The sequence below is a fragment of the Tympanuchus pallidicinctus genome, unplaced genomic scaffold (assembly GCF_026119805.1).
Source record: "Tympanuchus pallidicinctus isolate F22 unplaced genomic scaffold, pur_lepc_1.0 scaffold36, whole genome shotgun sequence".
Classification (NCBI taxonomy): domain Eukaryota; kingdom Metazoa; phylum Chordata; class Aves; order Galliformes; family Phasianidae; genus Tympanuchus; species Tympanuchus pallidicinctus.
In genome coordinates, this window is record NW_026294754.1 from 1,163,076 (window position 1) to 1,190,497 (window position 27,422).

At 50.2% G+C, this 27,422-nt stretch overlaps 1 protein-coding gene across 3 annotated transcripts in view; it reads right to left on the bottom strand.

The window, feature by feature from the left end:
* The window catches only part of FCHSD2 (FCH and double SH3 domains 2), a 131,052-nt gene that overhangs the window by 33,287 nt on the left and 70,343 nt on the right, over positions 1-27,422 (bottom strand). For 2 of the 3 annotated variants that reach the window (XR_008210301.1, XM_052699283.1), the window contains exons 9-13: positions 15,902-16,024; positions 12,290-12,385; positions 10,937-11,008; positions 6,237-6,353; positions 3,701-3,805 (exon numbers count right to left, since the gene is read on the bottom strand). Coding sequence is in view for 2 of the 3 variants with exons in the window: in XM_052699283.1 (XP_052555243.1) it covers positions 3,701-3,805; positions 6,237-6,353; positions 10,937-11,008; positions 12,290-12,385; positions 15,902-16,024 (513 nt within the window). In the remaining variant the exon portion in view is untranslated. The remainder of the gene's footprint in view (positions 1-3,700; positions 3,806-6,236; positions 6,354-10,936; positions 11,009-12,289; positions 12,386-15,901; positions 16,025-27,422) is intronic. The other variant, XM_052699284.1, reaches the window with a different exon arrangement.

The window sequence follows — 27,422 nt, forward strand, 5'->3', positions numbered from 1 at the left end:
ACAGAACCACAGAATGGCTGGAGTTGGAAGGGACCCCTAAAGGCCATCGGGTCCCACTGCCAGCAATGAACACCCACAGCTCCATCAGGTGCTCACAGCCCCATCCCCTGACCTGGGGTGTCTCCAAGTCATACAATCTATCATCTGCTACCTATCAATTGGATAAGAGCCTTCAAGAGAAAGTCGTATTTCTCCCAAATTTTAATCAAGGAGAGTGCTCTGCGAGAGATCACAAAGAAAAATGCCTTCCATCACATGGAGAGCAAGATCAAAAATAACCCACTGAGCTGTGAATGTGCCAACCTCCGTCCTTCTGCTGAAGCACATCTTGAAGAAGGCAAAAGCCAACAGGAACCAGGTTTCAAGATGTCTCCATTGGATGCACATTTTGACTGTATCTCTTTGCTTCGAAACGTGCCCACTCCACACCCTCAGTGCTTGTGAGACAAAGCTCTAAGCTCTACACACTGCACAGCTCCTGGGCTCCTCTCAGCTGCTGCATTTCAAAGGGTTCTGCATGTCTGAAGAAGAAGACAAAGAGATGAACACATCCGTGCACAGCAGACCAATGAGAAAGCACATCAGTTCACATCTTTTCTATTTCAACTGATTTTGCCCAGAGAGGTGGTGGTGCCCCATCCCTGCAGACACTGGGGTCAGGGGATGGGGCTCTGAGCACTGATGGAGCTGGGGGTGTCCCTGTGCACTGTGGGCAGTGGGAGCCAAAGGCCTTCAAGAGTCCCTTCCAACTCCAACCATTTTGTGGTTCTATGTTTCTATACCCACAAACACCATTTCAGAAAGAAAACACACTGAATGAGAAAAAAAAACAACACAAAAAACATAGGCAAGAAGGGAGAACGGCCCTGGAGTGAGGAACTGCACTACACACCAACACACCATAAGAAGAGGGTGGACAGTGATGGGGGAATGGCTTTAAAGTGAGACAGGGGGTTTATATTGGATATGAGGGGGAAGCTTTTGAGCCAGAGGGTGGTGAGGCACTGGCACAGGTTGCCCAAGGAGGCTGTGGATGCCCCATCCCTGCAGGCATTCAAGGCCAGGCTGGATGTGGCTCTGGGCAGCCTATTCCAGCACCTCACCACTCTCATAGTAAAGAATGTAAGTGACTGAAAGACACCAGTGACTGGAAAGGTGACATTTTAACTACAACACACCGTCTGGCACCACAAAACCAAGGAACGACATCGTTTTCCCTCTTAGCTTTCTTCCAAACACTGTGAAACACATCTCACAGAAGAACATTCACCATCTCCACCTCTTCCGAGCGCTGTTTAGTGTTTACAAGGATTGCATCCATCACTCTGCATCTGCTCTCGTTAGATGTGAGAGCAAATGTGAGAGTTATTTATTCCCTTCTATGCTGCCTTTCTGACTCACCTTCCTGGCAGGGTGCTTCCTGCCCAATGTGCCTCCCAGCTTTGCTCTGTTCTTCTCTCCACTTTTGGAAAAGACCACTGCTTCCTACTGAATGCTGCTGGCCTTACTGCTGATCTCATTCCTCAATTGTCTTACATAAACCTTCGCTTCTTGGCACTGTCTGTCTATTCCCAGCTATATTGAGAGGGATCTGGAGGAGCCACAAAGATGAGCAGAGGGCTGCAGCACCTCCCTACAAAGACAGGCTGAGGGAGCTGGGCTTGTTGAGCATGGAGAAGAGAAGCTGCGGGGTGACCTCAGTGCAGCCTGCAGTGCCTCAAGGGAGCCTGCAGACAGGAGGGGAGTCAGCTCTGTGCAAGGGGAGATGGCAGCAGGACAAGGGGAAATGGTTTGGAGTTGAGGGAGGGCAGCTGGAGGTTGGATGTCAGGGGGAAGTTGTTTAGAGAGAGAGTGGTGAGGGGCTGGAACAGCTGCCCAGAGAGGCTGTGATGCCCCGTCCATCCCTGGAGGTGTTCAAGGCCAGGTTGGATGGGGCCCTGGGCAGCCTGGGCTGCTGTGAGATGGGGAGGTTGGTGGCCCTGCATTGGTGGGGGGTTGGAGGTGATCTTTGAGCTCCCTTCCAACCCAACCCATTCTATGGTTCCACGATTCTGTGATAGTCTGTGGCTGAGGCTAAAGGAATCTGCAAGTTTGTCCCAGTCTCTCTCAGCTAATCCTCTCTGAAAAGCCAACTGTCTGCTGGTCAGAAGGCCTCAAACACTCTCAGGTCTTCTTTGCAGTCTTAGCACAGACAGGGGCTGGCTGTCACTCCCTCATGCTCCCTGCAGTGTTCATGCAGCACCACGGCCTGATTCCTACCACCCATCTCCTGCTTAGCCTCCATTACAGCAGCATTTACTTCCAACATTCAGGCTTCCAACGATTTAACAAATAAAAATACTGGTGTCCATGTTTGCTCTCTGCCACCCATCCCAAGGGACCGTGCTATCGTTTTGCTCAAGCACATTTCCATCCATTAATTGGGTTCTGCTAACGATGCCTACTCAGGCTTTGCAAGCACTTAAGCTCTGGAATTGATCAATGCTATTTTTGTGCAAGAACCTTCCCCTCTGCAACTTCTTATCCCAGTTTTGCTTCTGCTGCTGTTTTTATCTTTCATTCCCATGCTCTCTGTGTACTTAATCATTAATCACACACGCACCGAATCACTGTGGAGCCCAGTCTGTTGGAAATACATTGCTCAGAATGAAAGACAACTGCATTTTAGAACACTTTCTGCTCGGAGAAGTGGGTTTGCTTTAGCAAAGAGGCGAACATTCAGCCTATCAGTAGGTGGAATATTTTCACTCTGTGTTTTCTAACCTCTTGAGCTGGAAATCACATTCCTAATTACACCAGGTACTCTGATTATCTGTGAGAAGCACTTAACTGAAATAATTGCGTTTGCTCTACAGTTTTAATTATGCACCATGCTCAGCTGTAAATGAATTGATCATTTCCTCTTGCTTGCAGTAGCTCCTGTGGCCATGCAGACGGTCAGCTTCAGGAGCCAAACTCTGACAGTCAAACACAAAGCCAAGAGCCTGGTAAGGCCCCCAGAAGGCTTCACAATCCACTGCAGCTTTTCCATGAGTGCCTCAGAGTGGAGGTACAAGGAGATACAAAGAGCCCTTGAAGTGCTTTCCCACTGACACTACAGATATGTGCATCCAAATTGCCAGGTTGCCCAAGGAGGCTGTGGATGCCCCATCCCTGCAGGCATTCAAGGCCAGGCTGGATGTGGCTCTGGGCAGCCTGGGCTGCTGGTTGGCGACCTGCACACAGCAGGGCTTGGAGCTGGATGAGCATTGAGCTCCTTTGCAGCCCAGGCCATTCTTTGAGATAGTTTCTGTGTTCTCACAGAAGTCACATTGGCACACAGTAACTCCTAGAAACATAGAAACACGAGTATGCAGAAATGATCATGATTTTCTGCTGCCAGTCCCTTCAAGGAAAGGGAAACTTTTGGCCTACTTAAGACACAGCCTCCAAACAGAGACATGTGCACAATAGCAGGAAACACAGCAAATCCCATCGCTCTCCATCAGGAGGTTCTTTTCAATGTAATTCTTTTTACCTCCTACCTTTCAGTAAGTTCATTCAGTGATTTGAGAGATAAGAAACCACAGAAAACCTACCTGGCAGGTACGTTAAAACCCCCTGATTCTGGATGCTTGCATTTCCACACCTAGAATCAAACAGCAGCAGCACAAACCATTCCATGGTAAGAAACGGAGGTGCCCAACGATGCCTTTCTTACCTCAGCCTTGCGAATGCTTTCTCTGGCTTCATCTATTTTCTGCTCCAGTTCCACTCGGGTTTGTTCAGACATCACAGGCCCGTGGCACTCCAGCTCTTCAAGTGTCTGCCAGAAATAGGAAAGTGCACCAAAGGTGTGGGAAATGTTACGTGAGAAACACAGCAATTCACAGCAATGACTGGCTGACAAGGCCAACGGACAGCAATTCATCCCAGGCAACAAAACGATGAACACAACACCACTGAAAAGCACAGCATTTCAAATGGGAGTTTACTTAGGAGAATATTTCATCACCTTGGAGAAAAGAAGACTGTGTGGTATGAAGCCACTCGTCTGCACGCTGGTATTTATATATCTAAGACAGACACGATGGTCTGTGCTTATGTCAGGTTTAAAAGAGCATCTGAAATGGGAAGTGAAAAGTCACTAGCACCATGACAGCCCTCGGGCAGTGGGAGCCAAAGAAGGTTTGCTGTGTTTGCAGGAGCTGTGTGCGTGCAGGAGAATCACAGAATGCATGCTGGAGCTTCCTGCCTTTATGGACATACACGTAGACTGCACTCATCCAAAGGGAAAATAACCAAAGCATGTGATTTCACAGATAGCCAACCATTATCTGCAGATATTTGAGTCATTCTGTGGCTGTTGATACATTTTGTGTTACAGTTCCTGGAGAATAAGCAGGAGTAACACAAGCAATGACCAGAACCCAGGATACCCCTCCTTCCACCAAGGGGAATTCTTCTGTCGTGTTTTAATTATGGATTCAACATCCCCTCTCTTAATGCCTTCTGCCCCATGCTACGACTTCTGCTTTTTGCAATACAGTGAGCCAGGTTCAGCAGAAGGCAGACAAGATGGGGGAGCTGTTCTGGTCCCATTTCTTGCTTGGTGCATTCTGTGGGAAGTCTGAGGAACGGCTCAAATCTCTGAAGCAGGAGCTGTGCCCCCATTTCCAGGGCAAAAGCTCGTTGAATATCACCGAATGGTTGGAGTTGGAAGGGGCCCTTAAAGGCAGTCTGGTCCCACTCCTCACAATGCACAGAGGCACCCACAGCTCCATCACTGCTCACAGCAACATCCCCTGACCTCGGGTGTCTGCAGGGATGGGGCACCAGCACCTCTCTGAGCAACCTGTGCCTCACTGCCCTTATTGTGCATTACACGGTATGATGGATATCACAGTACAGCTTCATCCTCTCTAATAGAATTTAATGTAGTCTTTGCAAGCTAGCCTTGACCATAGCATGTAAAATGCTGTCAAACCTCTTTAGGAAGAGGTTAGCTGTTTCCCTGCTCATCTCTGGGTTGTGACAGAGGCAGGATGCTTTGATCTCACCCTCAGAGTTTTTCACCCCAAGGGTGGTGAGGCAGTGGCACAGGTTGCCCAAGGAGGCTGTGGATGCCCCATCCCTGCAGGCATTCAGGGCCAGGCTGGATGTGGCTCTGGGCAGCCTGGGCTGCTGCTTGGCCACCCTGCACTTAGCAGGGGGTAGAAATGGGATGAGCATCTTTTCAACCCAGGCCATTGTATCATTCTATGATTCCCAGACAGGAGCAGGAGAGCCACAGATATTTCAGAAGCTCTCTGACCCACTAAAGGGTGCATTTCTCCAAACTTTATTCTCACTCGCAGCTGCATCCCAAAACCACCTCAGCTCCACACAAAGCAGACAAAATGCATCCCTCAGTTATCTGCAGCAAGAAAGATGCCGTAACTTCAGATTTATACAGGAGTAACAAAACACGCCGTCAAAGCACAGAAGCTGAGCAGCTGTAAAGCTGGTAGCACTGAGACAAGAGAAAATGAAAAAGGCAGATAGCTTGGAGAGACAGCCCACAGCAATAACTCCCTGGTGCTGGCAGCAGCTCTTCTTCTGGCTTGCATCAGAAACAGTGTTGCAAGCAGGAGCAGAGAGGTGATTGTTCCCCTGTATTCAAGCACTCATGAGGCCACACCTCGAGTGCTGTGTCCAGTTTTGGGCCCCTCACTGCAAGAAAGACATTGAGGCCCTGGAACGTGTTCAAAGGAGGGCAACAAAGCTGGTAAGGGGTCTGGAACACAGGGCTGATGAGGAGAGGCTGAAGGAGCTGGGAATGTTCAGCCTGGAGAAGAAGAGCTCAGGGGAGACCTCACTGCTCTCTATAACTTCCTGAAGGGAGGCTGCAGGGAGCTGGGGGTCGGCCTCTGCTCTTGTGCCATCAGTGATAGGAGCAGGGGGAATGGCTTCAAGCTACGGCAGGGGAGATTCAGGCTGGACATGAGGAAGTGTTACTGTTCAGAAAGGGTGGTCAGGCACTGCAATGGATGCCCAGGGAGGTGGTGGAGGCACCGAGCCTGGGGGTGTTCAAGGAAAGACTGGATGTTGTGTTGAGGGACGTGGTTTAGTGGGAGCTGTTGGGAATAGGTGAACGGTTGGACTGGATGAGCTTTTAGGTCTTTTCCAACCTTGGTGATTCTATGATTCTATGATTCTTTCGTACAGCAGGGAGCTGCAAGAAGTGCAGTGTGCAGAGCAGTGGTTACACCACGTACCCTCTGGCTGTGGATGATGTTCTTGTGCTCGCGGGCCACGCGGGTTGCCCATTTCCGAGCCTCCTTGTTGAGGCTGTGCTCCTCGGTCGTTCCAGTTTCCGATTCCAGTTGTCGACTCTGGGAGAGAAGGCAATAAGAGAATGAGTCATGAGAAAGCCCTGGGGCTCCCTCTGCATATATGGCACTATTCAGTTAGGTGATAACTTTATCTTCCATTACAAGGGCCCTATAATATAGGATGTAGCCCAGGATCTGGTTTCATACAAAACCAATTCTCCTCCTTCTGAACTCTGTCACGGCAGTGTGTTGAGGAAAGCCAACTGCAAAAGCAGAGCTCCCAAGAATTCACAGCTCACTGTCTTGGGAAAATCAGTCTCACTGTGACACTGAGCACCACAGTCCTACTGCAGAGATAGTTCTGATGAATAAAAGTGAAATACTACTTTGGCAGCAGACTATTATCAAAGAGATGAGGAATGAGCCAGTCTGGGAAGCCAACTCATTTATAGAGTAAATACACACCATAGGAAGCAAAGATGAGAGGTTAAGTGGGATACAACAACAAAGCCACTTTCACTGTCCAGACAACAATGCTGTCTGCAGAATAGCAATTTACATTTCAAACAGCAATTTCTGACAATGTTTCATATTAAGTCTGCTCTCACTGCTGGTCAGTAACCAAAAAAATACATTTCTTCCTCTCAAGAATTGCCAGTGGAAGCAAGATGATGTGGGTCTCTGTTCTCAACAGACTGAGCAGAACCCAGGTGGGAATCTGAAGGAGGACCTTCCAGTCTCAGTCTTTTCATATACGTTTCCATATATGCAACAACCCTACGTGCACTTACACATACATCTCAGTCTTCAGATGCCCATCAGACTCATTTCTTCCATTCAAGTCAGTTTCCAGATGTTCCTTCTGTATTTGTGGCTGTTCTGTACACACCTACTGTACCTGTGCTGCATGAGGATAACTGAGCAATGGATCTCTTCCAAGCCAGTCTCCTTTCCCATCAGTGAGACTCTTACACCATCCATTTCAGCACGCATTGCGTTCAAGAAACGTTCAGATTCAGATGCAGTACTGACATGGTTTAGTGGGAAATACTGGTGGCAGGTGGCTGGTGACAGGACAAAGGGAATGGCTTGAAAGTGAGACAGGGGAGGTTTGGGTTGGATGTGAGGAGGAAGTTTTGGAGGCAGAGGGTGGTGAGGCACTGGCACAGGTTGCCCAAGGAGGCTGTGGATGCCCCATCCCTGCAGGCATTCAAGGCCAGGCTGGATGTGGCTCTGGGCAGCCTGGGCTGCTGCTTGGCGACCTGCACACAGCAGGGCTTGGAGCTGGATGAGCGCTGTGCTCCTTTGCAGCCCAGGCCATTCTGTCATTCTATCATTCTCTGGAGCCTTAAAGCTCTGTGTTTTTCACATTGAAGACTAAAACAGTTCACTTCGATGAAGGCAAAAAGCAGCAAAGATTTATTGCAAGCAAACCATGAACACAAAACGCACCTGAAATCACAGCCCCTCCTTCTCCAAAGCTGAAAACAAGGGGCCACCCCAGCCAGTGCCCCCCTGCAGGCTCAGCCTTACGACCAACCCTTGCAGGGAGGAGGAAGGGATATGCATGATGTTTTTCACACAGCTCAGAGCAGCTTTAAGAAAATCCCGAGTGATTTTGGTGCCCCTTTTCCTGCGTTACAGTGGAACTCAGCTCCCCTTGGTTTGGGAGGAGCAGCGAGGAGCACTGTGAAAGCCTGTGTGTGGAACAAGCTCTCCAAGTGGTTTGGGTTTCCTCCTTTCTGATTCAGCATTCGTGCGAGGGATCACAACTAAGCTACAAATCAGCATCACACAGACATCCCCTCTGCAAGGCAGATTGCGGTGCAGCTGATGCCAGATGTGTGAGGACAGGGTCAGTGCAAAGGTTGTGGCTCTGCTTTCCTCCCACCTCTGCTTTTGTTTCGGTTCAGCCTCGAATCCCAAAGCTTTGGTTTCTGTCATGTCACAGATTACAGCTGTTGATAGTGCTGGGCATTTTTCCACCAGGCAGATCTGTTGTAGAGTGAAGATGAACATCCACCAACCCTATTTTTACTCTTATTGAAAAGTTTTGTGAGTCTTTTCACTGAAATTCAGTTTTAATTCAGAGCATAGCATGTTCTTTTGCTATGATGCATTCATATCTAACATTACCACATCACCTGACTTTGCTCCTGTAAGAAAGCGAAGAGTATTTCCAGAAAGTGGTTGGAAATTGTTTGGAACTCTCCACAGGGGCTTACATACATGGGGATAGTCATTATCATCATCATTATTATCATTATTGCCAACAGCTTGTATTCCAGAAGCTTTTGTGCATTAAAATATGTACCCCAAACATCAAATATTTATGTCAAATTATCAAAAATAAAAACTTATTTATAAAAGGAAGATGATTTTAAATATTTAAATGCATTCATTATTAAGCAAGCCTTAAATAAATCTTGCAATATTTAAACATACTTAATATTAAAAGCTGGAAGGTGTAAATACAGTGAAAAGAAACAAACGGACCTCAGCTCTCTAAGGATGTGCAGAGCCACACCAAACTTTGTGTCTGGCAAAGCAGAGCCTTCTGCTGAGTCCTCCTCCCATTTCCACAGTGATTTCTGTCTGCTCTCAAACACTACAGAGGTGGCAGAACTGGCAGCACTGGCCCTGCCATTCTCAATCATCCCTTCTACAAGCACAGGAGCACAGCTTGCTCAGAAACTCATAAATTTGCCTATGGATGGTGAAGGGGTGAAGTTCAGCCTCATTTCCTCCAAGGGATGAGGGGTGAAGCTGCAAAACTTCCTGCCAGGCTCACTGAGAGGTGGTTTCTCTGCAAGCTACACACAGCAAAATACATTTCTCACATGGAGAAGGAGCCCTACGAATCAAGTCTGGTGGTATTTTGGGGGAATGACAGCAGCAGAGATGTACAGGGGAAACTACAGGCAGGGGCAGCAGGCAGAGGCAGGAAGGAGCCCCACCTGGACTGTTGGCTGCTGGTGCTGCTGTCCTCCAACACAGCACGTGCTTTCTGCTGTTTGTCCCCTCTTCCCACCCGATAACACGCAGTTCAAGGAAAAGAGCCTTTTTCCCAAGCAGGAGATAGAGAAAAGCTGGCTCATTTCCTCTCCATTTTGCCCTGTTCTTATGTTATGCTTATCTTGGAAGTGTGAAGACAGCACAGCACGTTTGGATATTGACAGGACAAGGGGAATGGCTTGAAAGTGAGACAGGGGAGGTTTGGGTTGGATGTGAGGAGGAAGTTTTGGAGGCAGAGGGTGGTGAGGCACTGGCACAGGTTGCCCAAGGAGGCTGTGGATGCCCCATCCCTGCAGGCATTCAAGGCCAGGCTGGATGTGGCTCTGGGCAGCCTGGGCTGCTGCTTGGCGACCTGCACACAGCAGGGCTTGGAGCTGGATGAGCGCTGTGCTCCTGTGCAACCCAGGCCATGCTGTCATTCTGTGATTCCATGCTTTCAACAGATAATACCCTCCTCGTCTATAATACTCACAATTGTCATTTTTTCATCCCAGTAACGCTTAAACATCCCAAATGTTGATGCCAGTCACAGCGTGTCAGGAATTTAGTCTGTATCTGTGTGCTCCTGGACCAGGCAGGCATTAAGCATTTGAGTGCAGATCACCCTACATACATCTCCTTCAGTGTTAGTGCTCAGTATGAGAACCATCATGCACATCCCACAGGAACACAGCACCAAAACCTCTGCAGACCACGGATGAAGAGACGATGTGGCAAAAGAATGCTTGAGAACTGCCCTGCTGTTATTCCATCATTCAGAGGACTTGCTGCAAATTCAGAAGCCAAATTCTGAGCTGAATCTTTCACTCACTAACAGTTACTACATGAGAAGTGATTAAAACGTAGCCTGTCATTTTTCAGACAGGATCCCATTGGTTGAGCTTAATTATTTGGGTCATAATGGAGTTTGTACAAATTTTATTTTCTTTTTGTGTGGGGTGAAAACTGGTTACAGTGTGAGCAGCCAGAAGGTCAGAAACTGCAGCACCAGGAAGAGATGCAGCAATGTTACAGCCAAGTTGGGTTTGCTGAGCCAGCAGAAGCTGCACCCAAACTACAGAGGCAGCTGCAAACACAAGGATCCCCTTCACTGCCTCTGCAGAGCTCCTGGTTAAGCAGTGCTCTGTGTACGATGTGAGGCCATGCAAGAGCTCCTCAGAGAACCGTGTGATTTTCTGTGCTGAAGACTTGAACGTGAGTGAATTACAGCTGTCTTTTACATGGGGATTGCCCTCTGGAAAAGAACAACACGCCATAGCGTTGGGTTGCATTGCCTCAGCATGCACTGACAGCCTGCAGTTGTGCTGCAAGCTTCCCTGCTCACACAGAGATGCAACCAGTCACACACATCACTATTCTGAGCTGTGAGACTGCAACTCACGGCCCCAAAGGATTGCAATGCCAATTACTAACACTGTGCAGAAGAGAAGCGTGAAGCTCACCTCCACAACCAGCACCGTTCTCTGACCCTACCTTCAGTCTCACTGTGGCAAAAGCCAGTTTATTTCACAGATGTGTTATGCATTCTGTTGCCACCTCTACACGGCTGTGAATTCAGCATCCCCATGGCACACGCAGGGCAGGAGTGACACAGACACTGAGGGCAGATGACAAACACTACCAGGTACCTCTGCTATAGTCATTCGCATGGCACTGACAGGTGAGGGCTCGATGTCCACCAGCTGAACCGTGTTAAAACTCTGCAGGCAGAGATTGCACAGGGATGGAAACACAGCAGCAAAGGTTAGAGAGGCACAGCAATGGTTAGGGAGGCTCTGCTCACCGCACTGCAAACAACCCGACGTGGTGTGCAAAGGAGGGCTCTCTACAACGGAGCTGGGAGAGCAATCAGAACAAATTAGAAACAGAAAGATAAGGGAAGCAGTGTTACAGGTGTTAGTACTTTTGGGTTAATAACACTTGTGGTGGCACACATCCATTAGGAGAACGCCTCCATTTGATGACCTAAGCTGGAGGTGAAGACTTTTTCATCCAAGCCGGTTCAGTAAAGAATGAAAGACATAGAAAGCTGAGTAAGGCTGGTTCTTTTCTGTAGGCCAGATTTACTTTACATTGCTATTTCTTATGAAAACATCCACAGTGTGGGTGGTATATCAACACGTCCCTTTTTCTAAGCCTTGATAGGAAATGTATTTACCTACTCTTAATTTTAACACCATTAATGATTGCTTTGCAAACAACACATGCCCCAGCGTGGTACTTTCCAAGGATTTTTGGAAGGCAATGTTTTAATGGCACTCTTTCTAAATTAAGAACCTCTTATGTGTAGCCTTCCAATATCTGAAGGATAAACAGGAGGGGGAACGGCTGTGTGTGAGGGTGGGTGGTGACAGGACAAGGGGAATGGCTTGAAAGTGAGACAGGGGAGGTTTGGGTTGGATGTGAGGAGGAAGTTTTGGAGGCAGAGGGTGGTGAGGCACTGGCACAGGTTGCCCAAGGAGGCTGTGGATGCCCCATCCCTGCAGGCATTCAAGGCCAGGCTGGATGTGGCTCTGGGCAGCCTGGGCTGCTGCTTGGCGACCTGCACACAGCAGGGCTTGGAGCTGGATGAGCGCTGTGCTCCTTTGCAGCCCAGGCCATGCTGTCATTCTGTGATTCTCTGATACGTATCTACAGATATCCCTGCAGTAATGCAGAGGAACCAGGATGCTGTGTTTTGAGGGCCTCACCTGAGCTAGCAACATTCAGCGAGGATTTGGGTGCAAGTGGAGAAACAGAGGACTGCTATCATCCTGCAGGAAGCTTGCTAAAAAGATCTGGCTTTTCTACGGCCAATGTGGAGCCTGTGTGGTGCTCCATTACCAACCACAAGCAAAGCTGCTGCAATTGGGCCACCTATCCCAAAAATACAGTGTGAGCTTCAGACTGATAGAACAGCGAGCACTGCTCTGTCCCCTGTCTGTGACATCTTAAAAATACAGCAAGGGCAAATAAACCAAAGGAATTCAGGGTGTCCTTACAGTGTCGCTGTCGCTCGGTTGGAACTGGAAGGGCTGTGGTTTGTGAAACACGGAGTTCTCCTGTAAAAACTGCTGTAGATTGTAATCTCGCACCACCTGGAACATAAGAAATGCCATTTAGAGAGCTTGCCTCCCAAACCAAAGCGCGTGTTGCAAACACTGAGAGAATAAAACAGATGTTTCCAGCACAGACCACATTTGCAGCAGAACCCTGTATGAAACAAAAGGAAAGGTAGATAACAGCAGGATGAGGGGAAATGGTTGGAAGTTGAGGGAGGGCAGCTGGAGGTTGGATGTCAGGGGGAAGTTGTTTAGAGAGAGAGTGGTGAGGGGCTGGAACAGCTGCCCAGAGAGGCTGTGATGCCCCGTCCATCCCTGGAGGTGTTCAAGGCCAGGTTGGATGGGGCCCTGGGCAGCCTGGGCTGCTGTGAAATGGGGAGGTTGGTGGCCCTGCATTGGTGGGGGGTTGGAGCTTCGTGATCCTTGAGCTCCCTTCAACCCAAACCATTCTGTGGTTCTGTGTGAAATGCACAGGCTGGTTCTGAGCCACAGAAGTGACCCATAGGACACACAGTGAAAGAGAGCAGCCTAACAGATACCTGCTGTTAATCAAGGACAAAGAGCCCAAAGGCAAAATGGGAAACAAGCCCTACAGACAGCCCAGCCCTTCCCCTCCATAAACTCTGCCCTCTCCTCTGGTACACCATCCTTTCTACAGTTTCTTATACTGAAATGCCTTTTCTTTACCAAATCAGTGCTTGCAGGAGCTGAAAGGACCATCTGGGACAATGGGTAGAAAATCAGTTACAAAACTCATTCCTTTCTCTTTCATCCTCAGAATCAGCAGCACTGTGGTCAGCAGCGCTGAACTCTGCTGTGTGTGAGCAGGGAAACACCACCTGTGCTCAGTGTGCACTGCACTGGTGATGGCTGCATTTCCAGAGGGCTGCACTGCAAAAAATCCATCTCAAGCTCCAGAGAGAAATGTAAATAGTCCTCCAGGGCTGGTGTTGCAGGGATTTAAAGCAGTAAAGTGCATAATTACTGCTCCAATTGGAAGAGTTTAGCATAAAGACAGTGAAAGATGTAGCATCAGCCTTCCTACAGTGAGGGTGTAGATCAGAAACTCCACGCTGTGGATACTGAGGGCAGAACAGAACATACATCCTTCTAATGCCTTCAGTTTAGATTGAGTCGAAAGCAATTCCTTTTTTTCAGGTAAGAAAAAGCACCTTCAAAACAGCACCGTGCAGAAATGCTCCAGGAATGCAGCGTGGCTGTATATCACAGCTGCAGGAGAGCTGTGTGCAAGGGTGAATGCTGGGAGCACGGTGCACGATGCAGTTCACAGCTGTTCAAAGCAGAACCAAAGGACACCTGAGCCACACAGCCACCTCGAGCAGCAGCCCTCTCAAATGGATTTCCTGTTATTCAGAAATCAAGCCCACGTTCTCCTGCACTTTCTTTATGAAGTCAGCGTCTGTTGACATTTGGAAATAGACTTGTAGTTTAGACTTGAAGTCACCGGAACAGGTTGCCCAAGGAGGCTGTGGATGCCCCATCCCTGCAGGCATTCAAGGCCAGGCTGGATGTGGCTCTGGGCAGCCTGGGCTGCTGCTTGGCGACCTGCACACAGCAGGGCTTGGAGCTGGATGAGCATTGAGCTCCTCTGCAGCCCAGGCCATTCTGTCATTCTAAGTTCAGAGTATGGCACACGCACAGACAGACACGAGCAAAAACGCAGCGATCGGCCCCAGCTGGAAGAAGTTTCTAAAGGGAAACATCACAGAAATGCAATGACTCCAAGCAGCAAATGGAATTTCAGAAACGTGGTTTTTAGCAAACCAAATCTTCCATGAGGAAATGCAGGAAGCACGAGTCCAAAGTGAGGCTGTCAGATGGGAAGGAATCACAGACTGAGAATCGTTTCGAGTTGGAAGGGGTCTTTAGAACTCATCCAGCCCATCTCCCTGCAACAAACAGGGCCTTGCTTCTCTTAAAACAGTGTTACGTAGCACGGGGTTTCCTGGTGAATGAGAAACTGAACATGAGCCAGCAGTGCTCCTGCAGCTCAGAAAGCAAATGAGCTCCATCAGCAGAGGGGTGGCCAGCAGGGACAGGGAGGTGATTGTCCCCCTCTGCTCTGCTCTTGTGAGGCCCCATCTGCAGCACTGCGTCCAGGGCTGGAGTCCCCAGCACAAGAAAGACAGGGAGCTGTTGGAGAGGGTGCAGAGGAGCCACAAAGATGAGCAGAGGGCTGCAGCACCTCCCTACAAAGACAGGCTGAGGGAGCTGGGCTTGTTCAGCATGGAGACGAGAAGCTGCGGGGTGACCTCAGTGCAGCCTGCAGTGCCTCAAGGGAGCCTGCAGACAGGAGGGGAGTCAGCTCTGTGCAAGGGGAGATGGCAGCAGGACAAGGGGAAATGGTTTGGAGTTGAGGGAGGGCAGCTGGAGGTTGGATGTCAGGGGGAAGTTGTTTAGAGAGAGAGTGGTGAGGGGCTGGAACAGCTGCCCAGAGAGGCTGTGATGCCCCGTCCATCCCTGGAGGTGTTCAAGGCCAGGTTGGATGGGGCCCTGGGCAGCCTGGGCTGCTGTGAGATCGGGAGCTTGGTGGCCCTGCATTGGTGGGGGGTTGGAGCTTCGTGATCCTTGAGGTCCTCTCATCACCTTTGTGGTCCTCCTCTGCACCCTCTCCAACAGCTTTCTGTCTTAAGAGCAGTGTCTTAAAGATCCTACCCAACTCAAACAGCTCTGCCTTCACATGATGTGAGCTGACCTGAGCGATGCACAGCAATGCAAATGACTGACAGTATTTTACCAACCGAAGATAAAATGGCATTTCTCTTTCACTTCCAAGTTAGAACTCAAAGACAGCTTTGAAAGCAGCCTATTTTAATCCACTCACTGTACACCCAACAGGGTGTAAGCCAGCATGCTCACTGCTGAACACAGAGCATGTAACATGCATTGCTCCAACCCAACATGCTCTGTTCCTGTGCAGCTGGTTCAGGTATCCATACAAAGGAATATTATGACCACACTGCAGCAGCTCGTTTGTGCTCAATGGCAATTAGTATTTATTATTTTTTTAGCCCAGCACATGAATTATTGAAGTACCCAAATTATCCTAGAAGTGATCACGTACTTCTGGTTCTGGCTGCTCAACAAAGCAAACAAACCACGACCGTGACAACACTCAGCTGCTCTCTGTGTTTGCCATTCTTAATTCAAAAGACAGAACGCTGCAATATTTTGTGTCTAAGCTGACAATCAATTATTAAGAGATGAGCCAAGCAGCGTGGTACAGTTTGAATGTCATGGCTGAGTAATGTTGCTCCACATTAGGCAGCACAGGACCCTCAGTGGCAGTTTCTCTTGGTGGTTGCTCTCTAGAAACCCTGTGCTGTGTAAATGCACTCATGAGAACGCAGTCTGGGTGGCAAGAGGAAAAAGTCTCCCCAGGAAAAGTGTCTCGTTTCTTTTAGCTTAATACCACTCTGGAGGAACCAAAAATAATAAGCCTTCAGTTTTGTCATTATTTTGGAAGCAAGTCTGGGAACCTATATCTGCCCTAAGTATTCAGTTACAAAGAATCATTCAGCTCAAGCTTACCCTGCTGGAAGTCTCCAGTAAAAACTGGAAGGTGTTCTGTACGGCTTGGCACGTCTCGAGTTCAGTCCTGCTGAAAGCCATTAAATAATCCTTCAGGTGGTCGTAAACGTTCCCATCCAGAGCCTGGAGGAAGAGGCAATGAATTAAATTAAAGCACAACGCATTTCAGAGAGCAACGTACAGAATGATGCAGTCACAGAATCACACAGGTTGGAGATGGCCTCCAAGATCCCCAGGCCATTGCCCAGCCCATCCCACCACACCATGGGCTGTGTCTCCAAGTGCCACAACTCGCTGCTCCAGAACACTGCAGGGGGGAACCCAGCACTCCTGGACAGCCTGTGCCAATTTATTAACAGTCACATTGCACTTTCTACAGTGCTTTCAAGATGTGATCCCCCGTGCTTCCTGGAGCAGCCTCAGACAGTGACATGTAGACCTATTTCATTGTGACAGGGAGGAATGGCAGTGCTTATTTCCATTAGATGGCACCACAGAGCACCACAACAGTCCCATGCTGGGTTACACCATTTCCACCCAATTGTGTAAGGCAGCCACAGCTGAGCACTCAGCTCAGGTTTGGGGAGATGCTGCGATGGGACACGAGAGAACCAGGAGGGCCATGTGATGCCACCAGCCCACAGATGCTCCAGGTGGCCCTGCAGGATGCTTCTCACCCAGTGCTTGCTGAGACCTGCTGGCTCATGGCATGCCATGGAATGTCAAATGCCGAGCAGAAATTTGCTGTAAGCTTAGTAACTCCCTGAGGACAACACTGGAGTTCAAACGGAGAAGCCCTGTTGTAATAGGAGCCATAAAACCACAGTGCACAGCCAAGGTTACGTGGAGGTTTAGTGCAAGCTGTTTGCTGAACAAACACCAGCTCTCAAGTAGCTGACAATTCCATTTAATGTCACACATTCATTTTAATGGTAGGTTTCCTTGAGAGCTCTTCCAATCCGAGCCACTCTATGTACCAGATCTGGAGGTTCATGGCCCTGCCTGAGGCAGGGGGGTTGGAATTTGATCCCAATTTGTATATCCCAAATGTGCTTCAAAAGGCACTGCTTTCCTCACCGCCCAGCCACCAAGCACAGTTCTACTGATGGCTCGTCTTGCAACACACTGCTAGTTCCTAAGGCATGATCTGCTGCCAGAAGGAAGGGATGCCATGCGCAGGACCTGGGCAGGATGGAGAGGCGGGCCCATGCCAACCTCGTGGAGTTCAACAAGGCCAAGTGCCTTCCCAAAGCCAGGTGCAATCCCAAGCACAGACAGAGGTCAGGCAGAGAATGGCTTGAGAGCAGCCCCGAGGAGGATGGAAGCCTCAACGCCAGCCAGCAATGTGCGCCGGCAGCCCAGAAGGCCAACGGTATCCTGGGCTGCATGGAGAGAAGTGTGAGCAGCAGGGCAGGGAGGTGATTCTGCCCTCTGCTCTGCTCTCGTGAGACCCCACCTGGAGCACTGCGTCCAGTTCTGGGGCCCCGAACATCAGAAGGATACGGAGCTGTTGGAGAGGGTCCAGAGGAGGGCAGTGAGGATGACTGGAGGGCTGGAGCACCTCCACTGTGGGGACAGGCTGAGAGAGCTGGGAGTCTGCAGACTGGAGAAGAGAAGGCTCCAAGGAGACCTGATAGCAGCCTGCCGGGACCTGGGGGGGCCTACAGGAAAGCTGGGGAGGGACTTCTGATATGGCCAGATATTGGCAGGACAAAGGGAAATGGTTTTAAAGTGGGAGAGCGTAGGTTTAGAGTAGGGATTGGGAGGAAATGCTTTCCTGTGAGGGTGGTGAGACAGTGGTGCAGGTTGCCCAGCCAGGCTGTGGATGCCCCGTCCCTGGAAGCACTGCAGGCCAGGCTGGATGGGGCTGTGAGCAACCTGGGCTATGGGAGGTGTCCCTGCCTGCAGCAGGGGGTTGGGAGTGGGTGAGCTTCAAGGTCCCTTCCAACCCAAACTGTTCTACCATTCCATAATCCCATCCTGGGGGTTTTACCTTTGACACTCAGTGCGCTTTTATAATGTTAAATCCTCGCTGTAATTATGGCAATTATGCAACCAGCAGTCGGTGCTCTCTTTATCTTCACATCAAACACACACTGCTCCAACAGCAGCTCCCTTGTGCACTTTCAGAGACCACAAACGGTGCATTTGTACATTTCATTTTATAAATGAAATTGCTGAGAATTGCTGCATGCCAGTGGCCACCCTGACACTGCCCCGAATGCAGCCTGCAGGCTTTTGGGATCAAGGAATTCTGTCCCGGAAGCTTTTCAGATCAAACACTGCATTGGAGCTTATCTCTGCTAATAAATGGAAATAAACAGTTTCAACTTGGCAAAGCAATTGTAACTGATCAGTTTCATAGAATGACAGCATGGCCTGGGCTGCAAAGGAGCTCAATGCTCCTCCAGCTCCAAGCCCTGCTGTGTGCAGGTCGCCAAGCAGCAGCCCAGGCTGCCCAGAGCCACATCCAGCCTGGCTTTGAATGCCTGCAGGGATGGGGCATCCACAGCCTCCTTGGGCAACCTGTGCCACTGCCTCACCACCCTCTGGCTCAAAAAGTTTGCAAAGCAGCTGCCAGTTTCATTCCAGTATGCTGTCAATAGTGCTTCCCAACCCCCAAAAGCAACCAGCAGAGCTCTCCCCACCTTCATGTCATGCTGCTTTCATGTCAGGCCCAGCAGAAGGGACTCCTGCCATTTAGCTGATGACTAAACTGTGTTGGAGTGTGTCCCCGCAGGCCCCACACAGCTGACACTGCAGTGCCCTGAGGCAGATGATGGTAAATATAGGGGAAGCTCAGTTGTTCCTATACACTGACCCACAGTGCCTTGGAATAAGTGGAGGTACACGCTGTGCTCATGGAAAGGGGATGGATGTTGATTTTAGGTTGGATGTCAGGGGGAAGTTGTTTAGAGAGAGAGTGGTGAGGGGCTGGAACAGCTGCCCAGAGAGGCTGTGATGCCCCGTCCATCCCTGGAGGTGTTCAAGGCCAGGTTGGATGGGGCCCTGGGCAGCCTGGGCTGCTGTGAGATGGGGAGGTTGGTGGCCCTGCATTGGTGGGGGGTTGGAGCTTCGTGATCCTTGAGCTCCCTTCCAACCCAAATCATTCTGTGATTCTGTGTGAAAGGGAGAGGAATCCCATCTCAAGGCCTGCTTGTTCCCTGCAACTTCTACCTGCAGCTGCTTTGGAATGACTGTTTTAATCCTCAGCTGCATTCTGCAGTTCTAGAAATGTAAGAAGATACAGAACACTGAGTTCATTTTTATCCACAGCTCCATTATACTCTCAGAGGTGACACAGAGGGCATAGAAGGAATACAAAGTCGAAGAAAAGCCTGGTGAAACATCAGCATGCGCACAGATCTGTCAGCACAGCAAAACTGCAGCACAGCCTCCATCCTGCCATTAATTAACAGTGCTTTGGCTGTGATGAAATCCTTAAATAACAACAAGAGCTTCCAGGATTGAAGTTATTACAGTTGGTGCCATACAAGGCAGCCACACAAACCCACAGCTCCAACACACGCTGGAAAGCTCAGAACATGAAAACAGATTTGTATGGGAAAAGTGGCAGCGCCACCAACCAGAGGATGAGAGCTTCCATGCTGTGCATCCATCCGTACCACACAATGGCAGTGGCTGTATCACAGAATCCTTAGAGTTGGAAAAGACCTCTGAAGTCCATCTAGTCCAACTCTCCTGCACTGCACAGGGACACCACAGCTCCATCAGGTTGCCCAGGGCCTGATCCAGCCTCACCTGCAAAGCCTCCAGGGATGGAGCATCCAGCACATCTCTGGGCAGCCTGTTCAGTGCTCACCACCCTCACTGTAACAGACGTTTTCCTAATATCCAACCTAAATCTCCCCTTTTTGAGCTTGAAGCCATTTCCCCTTGTTCTGCCAACAGACCCTGCTCAGGAGCCTGTCCTCTTCTTTCCTGTTGCTCCCCTTTAGACACTGACAGGCTGCTCTCAGCTCACCTCGCAGCATTTCCTCCCCTTCTCCATCTGCACAGCCCCAGCTCTCAGCCTGTCCCCATAGGAGAGCTGTTCCATCCCTGGGATGGTTTTTGTGGCCCTCCTCTGGGTGCCCTCCAACAGCTCCATGTCTCTCCTGCACTGAGGACCCCACATCTGGATGCAGGGCTCCAGGTGAGGCCTCACAGCACAGAGCAGGGGGGCAGGATCACCTCCCTGACCTGCTGGCCGTGCTGCTTTGGATGCAGCCCAGGGTATGGTTGGCTGTTTGGTCTGTGAGGGCACAGTGCTGCCTCTTGTACAGCTTCCATGCACCTGCACCCCAGGTCTCTCAGCAGGGCTGCACTCAATCCTTACATCCCCCAGCCTGTATTGGTTGTGATGGTTGCCTCAACCCAGGTGCACACCTTACATTTGGCGCTGTTGAATCTCATCAGCTTCACCTGGCCCCACTGCTCAGCCTGTCTGGGTCCCTCTGGATGGCAAACCTTTGCTCTGGATCACTGCAGCCCACAGCCTGGGGGCATCAGCAAACTGCTGAGCTGCATTCAACCCCACCAGTTGATGTCTCTGATGAAGAAACTGAAGAATATTTGCTCCAGTGCTGTGGGACACCACTCATCACAGATCTCCATCCAGACACGGAGCCATTGACCCCTGGCTGGGTATGCTCATACTGAAAGGAAGGATTTCACCTGCTGAGCTACATCCCATGCATTAACAGTCCCATGGGATCTCAGCACAGCTGACATGGAGTTCAGCTGACCCCAAACACTGAGCAGGTTTGAAATAAGGTCCTCCCAACATTTCCAATCACACAGCACCAAGGAGGGACCCACAGACCTCACCCCACCACGCACCATTAGACGACACTGGCTTTTGTTCTGAATCTCAGCAGAATCCAATACCACATCACTTCAGGGTGTTGAAACCGGTCATGGCTGTAGGGCCATGAGGGGCTGTAGGGCCATGAAGGCTGTAGGACCATGAGGGGGGCTGTGGGGCCATGAGGGGGGCTGTGGGGCCATGAGGGGGGCTGTGGGGCCATGAGGGGCTGTCGGGCCATGAGGGGGGCTGTAGGGCCATGAGGGCTGTAGGGTCATGAGGAGCTGTAGGGCCATGAGGGGGGCTGTAGGGCCATGAGGGGGGCTGTAGGGCCATGATGGGCTGTATGGCCATGAGGAGCTGTAGGGTCTTGAGGGCTGTAGAGCCATGAGGGGGGCTGTGGGGCCATGAGGGCTGTAGGGCCATGAGGGGCTGTAGGGTCTTGAGGGCTGTAGAGCCGTGAGGGGGGCTGTAGGGCCATGAGGGGCTATAAGGTCATGAGAGGCTGTAGGGTCATGAGAGGCTGTAGGGCCATGAGGGGCTGTAGGGCCATGAGGAGCTGTAGGGCCACGAGGGGGGCTGTATGGCCATGATGGGCTGTATGGCCATGAGGGGGGCTGTAGGGCCATGAGGGGGGCTGTAGGGCCATGAGGGGGGCTGTATGGCCATGAGGGGCTGTAGAGTCATGAGAGACTGTAGGGCCATGAGGGGCTGCAGAGCCACAAGGAGCTGTAGGGTCTTCAGGGTTGTAGGGCCATGAGAAGCTGTGGGGTCATGAGAGCTGTAGGGCCATGAGGGGGGCTGTAGGGCCATGAAGAGCTGAAGGGCTGCCATGATCCTCCCATCTGCCTCCTGTGCACTGAGTTGAACAAACCCCAAGGGACCCAGCTGCTCCTCCCCCATTTTGCCCTGCAGACCCTTCCCCATCTCCGCAGCCCTCCTCTAGGTGCTGACAGCTCTGCGTCCCTCAGGCTGGGGGGCTGCCGTGGCCCTGGCACAGTGATGCTGAAGGCAAAGCATTTCCTCGCATGGGTGGAAGGAAGAGGCCAAACTCGAGCCTAAGCCTGCTCCTCCCTGCCTGCAGGCTGGACATGGAAAGATAAGAAGTTGTAGAGGAACCGACTGAAAATCATTGTGTTTGTGGACCGATAAGTTTCACATGTTCTGTTATCCCAATGGTACGGCATTATGGCAACGGAGCCCATTTTCCTGCTTAGCAATCAAAACAAATGCCCAAAATAATAAGGGAGATCTGTATCGCTGGCGCCTTCTTCCATCTATTTTGAGCAGCCAATTAAACAACTACAATTTAACTATGATGCTGCCCTATCCCTGTTGCCATTGGAAGCCCTGTTCGCTCTCCGATCCCAATGTTTTGCTTTGGGAACAACCTGTAAGCCATTCAGAACAGGGACTGGTTTTCTTCCTCTATGTTCTCAAACACCACTCTACACCTCTTCCCACTTCACAGTGGAAGCTCAGTTGAAGCATCCTTTGGGTCTCTGAGAAGTGCATCCCAAGCATGGCAACGGGTCTCAGCTTGTTGGATGGCAGCAGCATGCACAGGCCACTGTGATAGAAAGGAAGGAAGGGCAGGAAAACCCATTCCACTGCCATTTTCCCTTACAAAAGCTGAACGCCTTCCTGCTGGTGATTTCCTCCAGGCATCTCCTGCTCCTGGAGCAGAAGAGCAGCTTGCTTGCTGGGAGCTGTTAGCTTTCTCATCCCTCCAGTCACTGCAGCATCGCTCACTTCTTCGTCATCACGACATCCCAACATCAAAGTGAATCATGTCTGCGGGTGTTTGTCAACAGAACACAGCTCCAGCACAGAAATTACCAACAAACCCACGATCAAAGCCATGTAAGCGTTCCGAGCAGCACTGCCTGCAGCAACCACGGATCTGCTGACGTACTGCACTCAGCTCCCTCCTGCTGAGCAGCAGAGCAGTCCTGCAGCACGATGCTGATTCCGGAGCCTAAAAGTGACTGGAAGCTCAGCCCATCCTGCCCCTTATGGGCAACCTGTCTGACACAAATCCTGAGTGCAAGCAGAGAAGCTCTGCTGCGAAGAAAGCAGATGACCAAGGCCTATCCCTTCATCTGGATCAGAAAGGTGATGCATTTCTTCAGCCAGCAAGGAATAACAACTGTCTAAGCTCAGCTCGATAAAGCCATACCATGTAGCTGTGTTGTAATACAGTTTGCACCTAGAGAAACACAGAGCTAAGCTAAGGCCAAAGGAATTCTCCACTTTCCAGGACAACCTTGCGCATCCAAAGCTGCCATAGTGCTTGGCATGCTGCATGGTAATCTCCAGATCCAAATCACTTGGTGAGGTCTTACATGCCAGCTCTGACTGTGAACAACAGGAATTTGGTGGGAAAACAGTGACACAGAAGAAAACAAATCTGGGCAGAGAGAGGAATGCTTCTAGGCTGTGCAAACAGCTGCTGCTCCAAATGCAGAGGCATGAGAGCTGGGGCTGCTGTGAAAGAATCACAGAGACATAGAATGGTTGGGTTGGAAGGGAGCTCAAGGATCACGAAGCTCCAACCCCCCACCAATGCAGGGCCACCAAGCTCCCCATCTCACAGCAGCCCAGGCTGCCCAGGGCCCCATCCAACCTGGCCTTGAACACCTCCAGGGATGGACGGGGCATCACAGCCTCTCTGGGCAGCTGTTCCAGCCCCTCACCACTCTCTCTCTAAACAACTTCCCCCTGACATCCAACCTCCAGCTGCCCTCCCTCAACTCCAAACCATTTCCCCTTGTCCTGCTGCCATCTCCCCTTTCACAGAGCTGACTCCCCTCCTGGCTGCAGGCTCCCTTGAGGCACTGCAGGCTGCACTGAGGTCACCCTGCAGCTTGGATGGGGCCCTGGGCAGCCTGGGCTGCTGTGAGATGGGGAGGTTGGTGGCCCTGCATTGGTGGGGGTTGGAGCTTCGTGATCCTTGAGCTCCCTTACAACCTACATTCTTGAATTCACATATGCATATCACGAAGAACACCCTATAATAATCTGCACTTGCTTTAATCCACTTTTTGCTAGGACACCAGAACGTTTTCGAATCCTTACTCAGTGGAATACTCATATATTAAATTATCTGATATTAAATTATATCATTATAGCCAAGATCTAATACAAAGCACTGAACCATTTCATCAAGAGAAGCGATTAATAAAAATATATCTGCTGTTCATTAGATTAAATTAGAAAGCTGTTTTCTACACATCTCCAGATAACTTTTTATGGTGCAGTCAAAAGCAACTTATTCAAATAAGCTTAAAAGATAACCACAGATCAGGGTACTGTCATGATTCTTTCAAGCCAACACATTTTCTTCCAATACCTTTCAATCCTGTCAGGGTTGGGTTTTTTCTCTGGGCTTCCATAGCTCTGAGTTATGGGACTCTTAAACTCATATGGGACTCATAGCTCTGAGTTTGGGGACACTAAAACCCTTGAGCTGAACTGTTTGAAGTTCCCTGTAGTTTAGGGACACAGTTTTTGGGGTTGGGCTGATGGTTGGGCTTGAAGATCTTAGTGGATTTTTCCCACCTCGTCTGTACTGCGCCTTCAAAAGATGCTCCCATTACAATTCTCTTTGCTGCCTTCTAAGCTGCTTCCCATGCTCCATGAAGGCAAAAAAATCTATAGCAAGAATGAAGTTCCAAAATCCATGTCCTTTCCCCTATTTCTACAGGCTTTGGCACAGGCTTAGGATCAGCTGATTGTCACCATCAGCTCAGATGCACCCTGGTGGCCCCTTCTAAACTGCAAGCTCTATCGGTTTAGTTGCTGGGAGAGGCTGGCCATCTGTATTTAGCAAAGCTGCAATTCTTCAGGCTTTAGGACTGTGCTTCCCTTCATCCAATTCAGCACGTGAACACTTTCAGTACCAACTCCATCATCACTCTGCTGCTAAAGAACCACAATGGGACAGCAGGGCAGCTCATTTCAGGGGCAGAGAATCTTTCAGAATGCCACTGGGTTTGGATAAAGCTCCTGTTTCCAGCTGTAAAATCTCATTACCAAATAAAACCTGGACACGTGTTCGCTTTTACAACAGGTCCAGGAGCTTTTCACACAGTTTCAACACAAGTATATCGAAATTCCACTAATGCTCTTCAACTCTTGGAAAGGGGAGATGGCAGCAGGACAAGGGGAAATGGTTTGGAGTTGAGGGAGGGCAGCTGGAGGTTGGATGTCAGGGGGAAGTTGTTTAGAGAGAGAGTGGTGAGGGGCTGGAACAGCTGCCCAGAGAGGCTGTGATGCCCCGTCCATCCCTGGAGGTGTTGGAGGCCAGGTTGGATGGGGCCCTGGGCAGCCTGGGCTGCTGTGAGATGGGGAGGTTGGTGGCCCTGCATTGGTGGGGGGTTGGAGCTTCGTGATCCTTGAGCTCCCTTCCAACCCAAACCATTCTGTGATGCTGTAATGCTCCATGATATGAGGTGGCTGCAGGGCTAACAGACAAACATCTGAATCCAAAAGCATCTCCTCTCTGCAGTCTCCAATTCCTTCAGTGCATAGTGTTACTAAGAACATGACAACAACAAAGACACTCAACCCAACCCCTGTGAACCATGTTTGGGAATCTCCTGCACAGGAGTCACAGATGTATTTGCATGAGAAAGGAACAGGAACAGTGACTGGGAGTGACAGAAAAAAGGGAAGCAATCAAGAGGAAGGAGAACTCATGATCATATCATATCACAGAATGGCCTGGGCTGCAAAGGAGCACAGCGCTCATCCAGCTCCAAGCCCTGCTGTGTGCAGGTCGCCAAGCAGCAGCCCAGGCTGCCCAGAGCCACATCCAGCCTGGCCTTGAATGCCTGCAGGGATGGGGCATCCACAGCCTCCTTGGGCAACCTGTGCCACTGCCTCACCACCCTCTGCCTCCAAAACTTCCTCCTCACATCCAACCCAAACCTCCCCTGGCTCACTTTCAAGCCATTCCCCTTGTCCTGTCACCACCCACCCTTGTAGGAAGTCATGGAGACAGAGTTCCTGGCCCATGGAGCCCATAGAGCTGGGCTGCCTCCTCTGCAGGAAATACCTCTCAGAAGCAGCACTCAAATCACACTACGTTTTTATCATCAGTCCTTCCTCTATTACTGCCATCACAACATCAAAGGAAAACTCTCTGACCAACACAGAAGCATCATCAAGGAAGAGTTTTATTATCCCATGAAAAATTATTATTGCTTTAACCTAATTATTTAAGCTAGCACGGTTCATAACATATAATATATACCTAAATCACCACTGGAAGTGCTGTATCAGGTTTACATGGCAAGGCTTTGTAATGGGGAGCTGCAGGGGTAGCCCTTGGGTTCAGAACTCAGCTCTGCCCCACTGCTGGCACAGCTGAGCCATGAGTGCTTCCAGTTTTAGCTGTCGCTGCTCTCACCTGTTAGCAATAGGCAATAAATTACACTCACCTCCCTCTGCTGAGCCTGTTTTGCCCGTGGCAGTGGGTGGTGAGCCATCTCCCTGCCCTTATCCCAGCCCCTGAGCACCAGGGTGAGAGCAGGGCAGGTGCTCTGCAGTCGGAAGCCTTCCCTGTACATGTTTACTCAGCCAGCAGGTAAATGCTCCAACCTGCACTTAGATGAGTTAATTTAAGAGAACAGCTATTGGGAGCTGTTTGTTTTACCCGGGTAACAATCCGTAAGGGTGATGTGTGAGCATTGAAAGGAAAGCCTAAATAAGAGGGCACCATTTTGCATTAATTATTCAGCAACTGATGTGGATGCATAATCGCCTTGCAAACAGGGCCTTATTAACGCAATTAATTTCCCCACAGTCGAAAGATCTCTGTGCACACGTGGCCGTGGAGCAAAGCCTTGGGAAGGAAAGCAGCAGCCACTGGGAAACCCCAGTTGGTATCACCTGAATCCCACCATCATCTGCTGCACAGCCGCCCCTTCTCGTCCTTCATTCATAGGAATGAAGAGGAGAAAACAAGGCACACTCACTGACCGTGCCTGCAGGAAAGCTCCTGTGCCCATCTGATACCAGAGATAAGGCAATCTACAGCTGGCTTAATTGTAATTACAAAATATTTGTGGCTGGCAGTTGGCAGGAGCAGGAAGTGAAACAATAGCTCTTTCACTTACAGCAATTCCCTCCGAGATGGAAAGGGAGTCCAGCAGGACCTCAGAACAGCCAATGCTGGGCGTGCAGAGCGCATTCATAGAAGGAAACCCAAACCCCTCCTGACATCAGAATGATTTTAGAAAAGCAAATAGTTCCCCGGGTGCTTCTAAATCATTCTAAGAAGCATAAAACAATCATGAGTGCATAACATGATTTCTCAGTGTGATAACATGGGTATGGCTCGCTCTGGAGCTGCACAGAGAGGCCCTCATGCAAACGTGCCCATTTATTCAGGGAAGCCATAGTGAGGATAACATTCCTGAGGCAATTTAAGACCTCTCTCTAAGATGTCAACTTGCTTTGAAAGTCCAGCAGAACCACCAGAGCCACACACATCCTATTAATTGCTGGGTACGGGGCCACTAAGATGCTCAGAGGGCTGGAGCAGCTCTGCTGTGAGGAAAGGCTGAGGGAACTGGGCTTGTTTGGCTTGGAGAAGAGAAGGCTGCAGGGAGACCTGATGGTGGCCTTCAGTGCTTGAAGGGAGCGGATGAACAGGAGGGGGAACGGCTGTGTGTGAGGGTGGCTGGTGACAGGACAAGGGGAATGGCT